This window comes from Anneissia japonica, unplaced genomic scaffold (assembly GCF_011630105.1).
Source record: "Anneissia japonica isolate Jap-2015-1 unplaced genomic scaffold, ASM1163010v1 scaffold234_len1672027_cov178, whole genome shotgun sequence".
NCBI lineage: Eukaryota > Metazoa > Echinodermata > Crinoidea > Comatulida > Comatulidae > Anneissia > Anneissia japonica.
Window position 1 is genome coordinate 1,505,013 of NW_022738761.1, and position 12,709 is coordinate 1,517,721.

The 12,709-nt window shown below is 34.4% G+C and overlaps 1 protein-coding gene across 7 annotated transcripts in view; it reads left to right on the top strand.

Annotated features, from left to right (window-relative positions):
* Nucleotides 1-1,168: 1,168 nt before the first annotated feature.
* LOC117117753 (fibropellin-1-like) overlaps nt 1,169-12,709 on the top strand; it is a 33,192-nt gene continuing 21,651 nt past the window's right edge. Inside the window, exons 1-15 of one of the 7 annotated variants that reach the window (XM_033262169.1) lie at nt 1,169-1,454; nt 2,743-3,053; nt 3,450-3,557; nt 4,591-4,922; nt 5,034-5,172; nt 7,270-7,389; nt 7,775-7,885; nt 8,384-8,500; nt 8,927-9,046; nt 9,395-9,505; nt 9,953-10,069; nt 10,483-10,602; nt 10,938-11,048; nt 11,252-11,368; nt 12,467-12,586. In XM_033262169.1, the coding sequence (XP_033118060.1) occupies nt 1,279-1,454; nt 2,743-3,053; nt 3,450-3,557; nt 4,591-4,922; nt 5,034-5,172; nt 7,270-7,389; nt 7,775-7,885; nt 8,384-8,500; nt 8,927-9,046; nt 9,395-9,505; nt 9,953-10,069; nt 10,483-10,602; nt 10,938-11,048; nt 11,252-11,368; nt 12,467-12,586 (2,230 nt within the window). In that variant the 5' untranslated portion in view covers nt 1,169-1,278. The remainder of the gene's footprint in view (nt 1,455-2,742; nt 3,054-3,449; nt 3,558-4,590; nt 4,923-5,033; nt 5,173-7,269; nt 7,390-7,774; nt 7,886-8,383; nt 8,501-8,926; nt 9,047-9,394; nt 9,506-9,952; nt 10,070-10,482; nt 10,603-10,937; nt 11,049-11,251; nt 11,369-12,466; nt 12,587-12,709) is intronic. The other 6 variants (XM_033262168.1, XM_033262167.1, XM_033262173.1 and 3 more) reach the window with 6 other exon arrangements.

Genomic DNA, 12,709 nt, shown 5'->3' on the forward strand with positions numbered 1-12,709 from the left:
GTCGGATACGCCACTGCTTTTCGTACTTTCAGCAACGATGATTTAATCTCAGATCTTGTGTGCAATGGTTATAAATCCCATGTCCTTTAAATTCAATCGATAAAAATCGTTCAATGTCATTTTCTTAATATATTTTACCTTAACAGATATGTTTATCACCGCTACAGCTTACCTCATATAAATTAAACTGTTTCATTCCATATGTTTACTGAGATGATTCGCACGCAATTGTGGATATAAATTGTTATTAAATTTGATTGGCCAATATATACTTCCCTTTTGTTTTATTATTTCGATTTTTAGTCTAGTACATTTATTAATAACATTTAAGGAGTGGCGATGTGGTTATATGCTCATCTTCTTCTCATCGCTTCCTTCAGGGGGTAACGCCTATATCCTCTCGTGTGGCAGACCACGGGGCCCCCGACCTCCACAGGGCCCCGAAGAGTTCGAGGGATCTGTGGATACGAAAGAGGTCCCGACCCATATAGTGCCCCATTTAACTATTTAAGTTTCGTCTATATTGTTTTAATTTGTATTTGTGTTCTTGATACACAATGGGTCTCTCAAATCCTGGAATTGCTCTGGCGACTAAGAGAATTTAGGACCTGGACACTTACTGTGCCCCTGACCCCGACGTTACTCCACTGATTTCTTATATCCCTTTATATATGAGAAAAACTCGTGTTACCGTGAATTGAACCTAGGAACCTGGTATTGGAAGGCAAGCATCTTAACCACAAAACCATTCAATTCCGCTCCAAAGATGTGTACAACCGAAAAGGAAATACCGCTCTAATTAAATGCCCATCCCCCTTATGACGCATTATAATCATTCACAGGCCTATCTCTCTTTAGGTAAAGGTAAAGCTAAATGCCTTCTCTCATCACGGGCATTTTTGATTGGTGGGTGTGGAGAGGAGATAAGAGGCTATTGTTTTACATATGTAAATTAATTTTAATATTATTTTGTATTAACATTGCTGTCTATAGGCCTACCTGTATTTTTTATTTTTAAAAGTGTATCTGACTTGTATAAACAAAAAAATACGAGTTCCTTATAATCCGACATAAAACAACCTTGATTTATGATGCCTGCAACTCTTTGAAAGTTTTTTGTTATCCTTGTATAATAGTTAATTATAACAGACCTACATAAATACAATTACATCTACTTATTGTATTCATTTCTGTAGCTTCACCAGTCCGAGAGTGAGAGTCAATCTTGAGATGATCTTTCATTTCTAGATTCAACGTAGGCCTACTGTACACTGGATTATGCACTCGATAGCTCTCCTTTTGATTATATTCACCGCGGCCGTGTCATCATTACGATGCCCGACTAACTGGAAGCTATACGAGACCGACTGTTATAATTACTCGCCAACAGTAGCGAAAAAATTCTGGGACGCTTCTGCACATTGTCAAGGACACCAGTTTGTCGCCAATGATGGGTAAGTGTTCACTTTGTGTTTAAAACAAAAAACACTGATGTAGTACCATGATACATTACGTAATCAATATCGATTTAAAACAGAACGAATGGCGCAGTACTCACACATCAAGTCCTGCACTCGTTCTGATACCTAAATTGCCATTAAAATATTACTAACAATATCGTCCTACTAAAACTGTCAGTATGTTGTTATTTTGATGTGTATTAATAGTCATATCATCATAATTATTTAAGAAAAAACTACATTAAAGTTACTATATTATTCTAATGTACAGTAGTCTTTATTTGAAGGGAACATTTTTGGTTTAGTTGGGTGTCTGCCAAAACCATATGATACATTTAAGTTTGAATGTCTTACACATTCGGTATTCAATGTATACACACGTCTTCACTAAAATCACTATGTTTTTAAAGTAGTCGTTATTTAAACGGAAATTTTTCAGTTTTCTGCCAAAACTGTCCATTGGTGTTAAAGGGCCTGTTTCTACTGACGAGAAAAAAAAAACATTCTTTGTGGCAGTAGAAACAGGGCCCACATAAAAGAACCGTTCTTTTCGCCTTCCCAACAGTTCTTTGGCACGAATCAATACCGTGACCCCAAACAAACCGTTCGTAAAATAACCGTTCTTCGTGCTGTAGTTTTTAGTCTAGTACTAGTAGAATTGTTGTAAATGACGGAATTGAGAATTAATTTTTATCAGACATAGTAAAATATTTCTCAAGTAAGTTAGGCCTCTTACATTACTTTACAGTCGGACATGTTGGTATTACACCAGTCCAGTGATATACTTATATACATTTGTCATTTATTAACCAGGAAAACAAATGTTAAACTTCTATTCTCAAAACAACAAAATATTCCCTTCTGTTAAGGTACGGTAATTAGAACAAAAGTTCAAAATTTGTCTTATACCGACAAGAGCTTTGTTTTTTGGATAGGAGAAACCATCATTGTTTGTTTGTATCTTGGTATTCGGGGGAAAATATTGTTGTTAAAGCTTATATTTTTAAAGTAATTTCTGCATTTTGGGTAATTTTCACGTCTTATTTAGCTTGGTATCAAATACTCAACCATGTTATGTGGAGTCAAAATGCAGTTGCGATGGGGTCTCATCTTGTAAATCCGATAATCAAACAATATGATAAGATAACCGTTTCTATCTCGATTTTCAGTAGAAATAATAAATTAAATGGTTTAGAATGGATGTACAGTTATTTCATGCTGTTATTTATTCTTAATAAATGATTTCTTTAAATTTTTTTTTTTTTATATATATTTCATGTAGTGTTGAGCACACCGCCGAATTGGTATCAATTCACAGTGATACAGAAAATACGTTTGTGAACTCCTTTTCGCCTTCAAAGACATTCTTCATTGGACTGTATCGTGAAAACAAAGACGCTGATTGGAAATGGGTAGATAATACCACGGTTGACTATTTGGGCTGGGGACCCGGTCAGCCGGATTCACCTAGTCAAAATTTGGCTGTCATATGGAACGATGCTACACCGACTCTATGGGACAATCAGTCGGACCATCCACTCACTTTCGTCTGTAAGGTTCCCGCAGCAAAATGTCTGCAAACTGTTGGCGAAGGTATGTGAGTATTGAACTTAATTATGAAATGTATTCCAATATCCTCTTTTAAATAATCAGATTTTAATAGTATCTTTTTTACTACTGCTGCTACTGCTACATAAAATGATAAATGATAATGATAACGATGATGATAATTATAAAGATGATAATGTTGATGATGATAATAATAAAGATAATCGTGAAAATAAAAATTATATATCTAATAATTAAATACCTAAATGTAGTGTCTGCTATTACACCGACCAATTAAATATTAGTAATAATGACAATAATATCAGCAATAATAATTAGCTATAATTACTATAATTACCGGTAATATATTTTATTATTATTATATTATTAACATTGTATAATAATGAAAAATTTTAATAATGTAGTATGATATTGTTGTAGTGTTCTGCAGCGTTGACGGAGATTGCAAGAATGGAGGAACTTGCAACACAGATGGATCGTGTACATGTCCGGCCGGCTTCTCTTGTATTGACTGTTCTCTCTCTGATGGTCAGTATATAGGTTCAAAAGATAATTTATTTTAACGAATGTTGTCTCAACGAATGTTGTCCTATAAATTAAAAAAAATTGTGTAATAAAATTCCTCTGACCTCTCACTGTCAAAGCGAGAGCTATAATCATTAGACTAGAGACTCATGGTTGAACAGATTTAAATAACCGTCCGATACACTCTATAACACAATAGATACGGCTGGAACAAATAGTAGCATATAGGCCCCTAACTGTGTTAACGGCCATCTTGATTTATATTATATGGTACTATTTATTTGGTGAATGAGATGCCTGAAGCAAAACCTAGGTCCTTATTAACTCCTATTTTATGAGTCCTAAGTTTCAAATCCATTTAATTGCTGCACATCTTTCGTTGAGAAACCTAAAGTTGATGAATTTTATATCATTATGGTCCGTTAAAGAGCCAAAGGTAAATCATATTTGTTTCTTATAGAGCTTTCGTGATTATTGATCCTCTGTCTAAATGTGCAGCCAATTTCTCCGACATAACAGTAGGCCTATACCCCATACGATACACCATTTATAAGATATATGATAATATGGGCATTGCAAGTGAGTGAAGGAAGTGGCTTGATGGTAATTTTGTTTGTGTTGGGTACATGGATAAGACTGTTATGATGATATGGCAAATATTGCATCTGGGATTACCGCATTTTCTGTTACCTGATTGAGGACGGAAAGAGGGAAGATTAATGTGAGTAGGTCTAAGGATTTGAGGTTGGGTGGTTGTCTCCTGGCCAAGACTGGGGGTTCTTTGCAGGTAGGCCTATGATTATTTTGGTTTGTTCTGTAATAGTCGATCTCGAGTTTTGTTATACGTTTTAGCGAGGTGTTTCTTTATTATCTTGATAGGATATTTACTTTGTGTTTTGTTGACGACGAGCGTGCCGATGTTTATATTATTCAATAATAGAGATCTTAATAACATCTTAATAAACATGGGAAGAAGCCGTATACCTTTACATAGAAGATATAAATTTAATACGTAATTTTCTGTATTTCTTTTCAGTAAGTTGTGTTGAAGGCTTAGGTATGGAATCTGGTGCTATCCCATCAGCTAGCATTCAGGCTTCCAGCGAATACGATAAACAACATGGACCCCGTCGCGCTAGATTGAATCTCGTACCGGACAGCGATGGTATTGGTGCATGGTCTGCCAAGACCAATGATCTTAATCAATGGATCCAGGTTGATCTAGGTAAAGTAATGCTAGTATCAGGTGTGGTGACCCAAGGACGTAATGGATATTCTCCTGGACAATGGGTGAAGTCATATAAGGTTTCGTACAGTATGGATGCCACCAACTGGGAAACAATTTTGGGTACTACAGGCGTGCCAATGGTAAATACATTATTTAAACATGATATGATATATCAATATATAATAGTAGGGCTATTAAACTATAAATTAAACTTGGAATAAAATTTAAAATAGGAATTTTGTTATTTTAAGGAATTTGTTGGCAATTCAGATACGGACACCGCTGTCACCAGGTTGTTTCCCGATGGAGTGCACGCTCGTTTTGTTCGAATCCACCCTCTTACTTGGTATGGACACATAAGCTTGAGATTTGAAGTGTTAGGTTGCCCAGGTAAGCAATATAAAGATGTGTTAATGGGGATTTTATTCAACATATTCAGTGGCGGATTCAAGGGGCCAGCCAGCGTGTCCCCTTCCCTCACCTAAATTTTTCAAAATTGTAAAGAATTTGGGAAATATAGAATTACATTCGCATTATTTTTAAGTCTGAGAGCGCCATTTCCGGCCTTCTACAGGTGACATAATCATAAATTTTCATACTTCAATTAATTAATTAATTAATTAATTATTTAATTAATTAATTAATTTTCATATTTTCAGTTTCAACCATGGTGGGGCTGAGGTGGTATAGACCTTCCATCTATCAAAGCCCCTATATTTCAAATTCTTGGATCCGCCACTGATATTTGGGTTAAAATTACATTGCAGGGATAAAATGTTGAATAAAATTCCCATTAACACCTTAAGGTGTTAGTGGGGTTCAACATATTTGGATATCGGAATATCCAAAATGATTTATGGATATCCATAAATCACTTGATTTATGGATATCCAAATATTAAAGACCCAATGACACCCATTATTGTATGCCCATTGCCCAAAACCACACACACCTACGGAATATGCTTTGAAATTGACTACCGAGCAAGTGAAAACAGAGTTTTAAAATAATTGCTAGTTTTTCGTTGGATTTTTTAAACAGTAGGCACATCAAAAGAATACTTTATGGATTCAGAAATTCGCAACGGTTCTGACGCATATTCGTGTTGAATATAGTTTTATACAACTAATATTGATGGTTAAGATGCTTGCCTTCTAATCCCAGGGCCGCTGTTTAAATGACAAACTGCTTACTACGGGTCTGTGGGTGTGTGTGTGTTTATCTTGACATGGTGTGACATAGAGGAGATATCCATTTTTAGCCAAAATACGCTATTTTGAATGCCGTAAGTACTGCATACCCAATTGAAGTGTATCAGTACAAAAATATTTGTTAAATCCACAGCAGTCGTGTATATATCCACTATTTGAGACGTAGCATTCTAGTCTACAGTAGCCTAATTTGACTCATTTATCACAGTGGCCAAGCTGTTCAGGCATCACACATGTTCATCGCGGCATCTATTTAATCTTCGTTTTCATCTTAAAACTCAACTCATTGATTAATATCAAAATAACCACATGTCATAACATGTACACCACAAATGTAAACATAACCACAACTGAAAAAATAATCGCCCACCCGTGTAAACCTTTGTTTAACCTCAAATGTAAAAACATTTCGCCTAGTAGTAAAACACATCACGAATGTGACATATTGTCAACTTTACGCTTCCGGATTGACCAGGATAGCAAGTGTCTACTGCCTGAGTGCAGTAGACACAAAAATGAAGTGATATGAAACGAAATATATGAAATGATATGAGATGATAGGAAAAGATATGAAATGATATGAAATGAAATGATATGGAATGTTATGAAATATTATGAAATGAAATGGAAATGATATTAAGTGGTATGAAAATGGTTTGAAATGATATGAAATGATATTTTATGAAATGTTACGAAACGATATGAAATGGTATAAAATGTGTGAAATGATATGAAACGATATAAAAAGATAAAAGATATAAAAATGAAATGAAATGATATGAGATGAAATGAAATGAAGTAGAAATTAAATGCAATGATATGAAATGTTCTGAAATGTTATAAAATGATATGAAATAATATGAAATGTGTGAAATGGTATGGAATGGTGTGAAATGAAATAATATGAAATGGTATGAAATGGCATGAAAGAAATTGAAATGAAATATGAAATGAAATAGCGACCCACCTCTGATCGATGTTGCTACCAAACGGGGTGACTTGATGCGTCGATTATTAAGCAATAAATTTATGTCAAAATTTTATAAAATAATTTGATTTCTAAATATTAATAATTAATAATTTGTTAATATGATGTCGAGGAGAGAAGCGTGTGATACGGTATATACATAGGGAACAGTGAATTCACTGTTCCCTGATACTACAGAGTTTAGACCATGTTTTTGGTATTTAAACATTCACTATCAAAGTGCAGTTTACTACATGGGCTTACATTTAAACCCATGAACCCATTTGATAATGTGCTTTAAATTCGTAGATGCATGCAGTAGTACTCCCTGTCAGAACTCAGGAACGTGTCTTGCAACAACTGTTGACCCATTCTACTTATGCTCCTGTGCATGGCCGTGGACGAACGCAACGTGTGAAGAATATAACGGTGTGTTACCTTTGATTGCTTTTGTTTGTTTTTTTTTGTTTTTTTTTGTATTTATTTCGTAAATCATAAATTTAACACAATTTTTAATTATTAAGACCTATGAACCATCAGAAACACAAACGTATTCTGAGTAATAGTCAAAAGATTTATTTAACTGTATAAGTATTGGTATAGTATTTATTCGTATATTTAAATTGTTTTCGTAGGCCTATATCCTATATTACGCAAGAGGATCTAAAAATTCATAGCATTTACGAGACCTTTGAATTCTAAAAACCACAACCACCCCCCCCCCCCCTCCGAAATAACCCCCCCCCCCCTCCGAAATAGGCTAGGCTTATTATTATCACCTCGATTAAGTTGTAACTTTTACATTGCATCCCAGGTTGCTTGAGCAATCCGTGTCTGAACGGTGGAACCTGTAACGATGATAATGATCCTTTTATGTGCGAATGTCCTGAATGGTATTCTGGGACTTTTTGTCAAATACACGACGGTAGGCCGCCTCATTGTTACGTATTCCTAGTAACAAATACATTCAATGTTACATTTCATATTGTCAATTGTATTGAATCTTATATTTCTCTTGAAACAAACCGCAATGTTAAATAGAATGTTGAAGACTACTAGATTGAAACATTTGGTTTCTCCTTTTGCCCAAAAATCACATTAGGCCTATATTTAACATGTTTAGGACTTTGCGTCACAATTGTACATGAGCCGTAGTCGTACGTATAGATTCTAATAGCCTAAGGAGAAAAATCACGGAATGAAAAGAAAGATTATAATATATGTCAAATTTATAATAAATAATATGTACTGAAAGTGTATTAAGCATTGTTCATCTCAACATAATGACATAACTTGAATAAAATTTACATTAATTTGAATGGCCCGTGACGTAAAAGTTATTAAATTAATGTGGGATCACATTTACATACATATTTTTTCCAAAAAGTGTTGAAAACATTGCCGTTATTATTCTTTACCACAGTTTGCCAAAACAATCCGTGTATGTCCGGTGGAACTTGCGTAAATAACAAAGATGACATAGCCTATTCTTGTGACTGTCCTACCGGCTTTTCTGGAGACAAATGCGAAATAATTACAGGTAAGTTGACATCTTTTCTGGCCGGGCTTTACTCTTCTTTGAGGGGAAACATTTTGTTTAAAGCCTTAATGAGTATGAGTATGAATGTGGCTGGTGGAAGCAAGACACAGTAACCATTCAACGGCCCACCTCTGGTCGATGTTGCTAAAAAGAATGGTGATTTGACGTCGTTGATCAATAAACAATGTATTAATTTCAAAAATTTTATGAAATAATTTCATTTCTAAAGATGAATAATTTGTTAATATCATAATGTCGAAGTGAGAAACCTATGATACGGTATTTAGTACAGAGTTTAGACAATCGGTTTTTATATTTATTTTAATTTAATTTTATTTTTAATTTACTTTAAATTTACTACTTTAAATATTGTTATAAGCAATCACAACTCATGGCCCTTTTCTATAATATTCTTTAAATTCGTAGATGCCTGTAGTAGTACTCCCTGTCAGAACGCAGGAACGTGTCTTGCAACAACTGTTGACCCATTCTATATATGCTCCTGCGCATGGCCGTGGACGGACGCAACATGTGAACACTATGACGGTATGTTACCCTTGATTGCTTTTGTAGTTTGTATTTGTTTTGCAAATCCTACGTTTTACACAATTTTCAATTTAACAGTAGCATTTTGTGAGACCTATAAACTATTAGAAACACAAGTTCAGTTCTGTCTAATAGTCCAAAGATTTATTTAACTATGTAAATATTTGGTATAGTGTTATATATATTCGTATATTTATATTGTTCATATTTTCTGAATTACGCATGAAAATCTAAAAATTCATTGCATTTACGAGACCTTTGAACTCTAAAAGCCACACGCCCTCCGAAATAGGCTAGGCCTATTATTATCATCGACGATTAAATTGTAACTTTTACTTTCTATCACAGCTTGCGTGAGCAATCCTTGTCTGAATGGTGGAACCTGTAACGATGATAATGATCCTTTTGTGTGCGAATGTCCTGAATGGTATTCTGGGATTTTTTGTCAAATACACGACGGTAGGCTGCTTGTTTTTACGTATTGCCAGTACTTTATACATTCAATGTAACATTTCATATTGTCAGTTGCAGTGAATATTAAATAAAATGTTAAAGAATAGTAGCTTCTTCCCAAGAATTACATTATATCATTATATGATAGAATGTTAACATGTTAAGGACCTTGCGTCTCAATTGTACATGAGTATTGTTGGTGTTGATTCTATAGCCTGGAAGGAGGAAAAACACGGAATGAATTGAAGGAGATTAAGATACATCAAAACCATGAATGAAAAAACGTACAGAAAGTGGACCAAGCCTCGTTCATTTCAACATTAAGTGTAACAAAGTTACATTAATTTGAATTACCCGTGACGTAACAAATATTATATTAATGAGGGATCACATTTACATACATATTTTTTCTTAAAAGTCTGAAAATATTGCCGCTATTTTTCTTTGCTACAGTTTGTCAAAACAATCCATGTACGTCCGGCGGAACGTGCGTAAATAACGAAGATGACATGGCCTATTCTTGTGACTGTCCTACCGGCTTTTTAGGAGACAAATGCGAAATAATTTCAGGTAAGTTAACATTTTTTTCTGGCCGGGCTTTACTCTACTTTTTGAGGGGAAAAATTTGTTTAAGGCCTTTAATGATTATGAGTAAATGTGCTGTTGGAAGCAAGACACAGTAACCATTCAGCGACCCACCTCTGGTCGATGTTGCTACCAAACATGGTGATATGACGTCGTTGATCAATAAACAATGTATTAATTTCAAAAATTTTATGAAATAATTTCATTTCTAGAGATGAATAGTTTGTTAATATCATGATGTCTAGGTGATAAACCTATGATGATAAGGTATTTAGTACAGAGTTTAGACAATCGGTTTTGATATTTATTTTATTTTTATTTTACTTTAAATTTACTATTTTAAATTTAAAGCAATCACAATTCATGGCCCCTTTCTATAATATTCTTTAAATTCGTAGATGCATGCAATAGTACTCCCTGTCAGAACGCAGGAACGTGTCTTGCAACAACTGTTGACCCATTCTATATATGCTCCTGTGCATGGCCTTGGACAGATGCAACATGTGAACATTATGACGGTGTGTTACCTTTGATTGCTTTTGTATTTTGTATTTGTTTCCTAAATCCTACGTTTTACACAATTTTCAATTTATCAGTAGTATTTTTCGAGACCTATACACTATTAGAAACACAAGCGCAGTTCCAAAGATTTATTTAACTATGTAAATATTTGGTATAGTGTTATATATATTCGTATATTTATATTGTTTGTATGTTCTGAATTACGCATGAAAATCTAAAAATTCATAGCATTTACGAGACCTTTGAACACTAAAAGCCACACGCCCTCCGAAATAGGCTGGACCTATTATTATCATCTCGATTAAGTTGTAACTTTTACTTTCTATCACAGCTTGCGTGAGCAATCCGTGTCTGAATGGTGGAACCTGTAACGATGATAATGATCCTTTTGTGTGCGAATGTCTTGAATGGTATTCTGGGACTTTTTGTCAAATACACGACGGTAGGCCGCTTATAGTAGTACTTTATTATACTGTATCCATTGTTATGCTTCAGATTACCAGTTTGTATGTTCTGTTTTTCTTGACAAATAACACAATATCAAACTCAAATGTTTCATTTTAAAATAGATAAAAATTACAAGTGACATTAATTTAGCTTTTTACAAATGTTAACATTGTTTCCACTTTTATTGTTTTGCCACAGGCTGCCAAAACAATCCTTGTGTGTCTGGCGGAACTTGTGTAAATAACAAAGATGAAATGGCCTATTCTTGTGTCTGTCCAACCGGCTTTTCTGGAGTCAAATGCGAAATAATTACAGGTACTAGTATTAGTTTTCTTACACAATCTCTTCTTTAGCAAAAGCGGAAATCTTAATTTGCACATTAGCACTTCCAAATGGGTTGCACTTGTTCATTGAATGATATAATACTAAATAAAAGTTTACCAAATTGTATGACTATTGGAAGCACAGCTATAGTAACCTTTCACCGAACCATACTCTGATCAATATTATCACTATGATGATTTAATGTCATAGGTCAATCAATAAACGATGTATTTTATGTATTTATGGAATTTAAAAAAATAAATTTTTTTTTTAAAATTATTTTTTAATCATAATTCAGGTGTTGAACCAATGGGTCATACAGTACAGTACAGATAGGCCTACATCACCAACCTAATTTTCTGAATCAACTATTCGGTCTATCACGCGTCTCCATTATGTTTAACATGGTTTTCAGTTTTTGTGCATTTTTAGAATTCCGTTCTTGTTTTATTGATACACTTTTTGGATTTAGAAATACAGTATAAGATATCAAAAAATTAAAATACTGTATGGCCATTTTCAGTCAATAAAAATAAACTGACCTCATCACTCTCGTATTTAAGGAAGAAACCCTGCAATGATCCTGCAATCTGTATTGACAGATGGCCAACAAGCTTACCAACACCACCACCACCACCATCACCAACACCACCACTAATTTTATCTGCTGTTGTGCAAATGCCCCCAACATCTATGAGCTCTCGACGATTAGGCCTACATTTTCTTCACCAAAACCATTCCTTTATCTTCGATTAAAAAAAGTTCCCCTTGAATTTTCCAATTTCCCATAAGTACCCCTTCAATTTTTCTCTGTATCCATAAGCGCCTCCTCAATTTCCACTCAGTTTTCATATAAGCGCCTCGTTTGAATAAGCGCCCTTCAAAAAGAGCCAAAAATATTTTAAGTACCGGGCGCTTATTTGCGCGTGTACGGTACAAGTCATTTCTTAGACCGACTTATATAGTATAATATAAGCGATTGTTAATCATGTTATTCTTTAGATGCACGCAGTAGTTACGACTTGCAAAACAATAGTATAAGCAATTGTTAATCATGAACCCATTCGATATTATTCTTTAAATTCGTAGATGCATGCAGTAGTTCTCCCTGCAAGAACTCTGGAACGTGTTTTGCAACAACTGTTAATCCATTCTATGCATGCTCCTGCGCATGGCCGTGGACGGATGCAACGTGTGAACATTATGACGGTATGTTACCCGTAATTGGTTTTGCATTTGGTATCTATTTCATAAATCCTAAATTATCAAATAGAAATAAAAGCTAAATTCTGCATAACAATTATTCTGCAAAGAATTACGGTGTATATATAT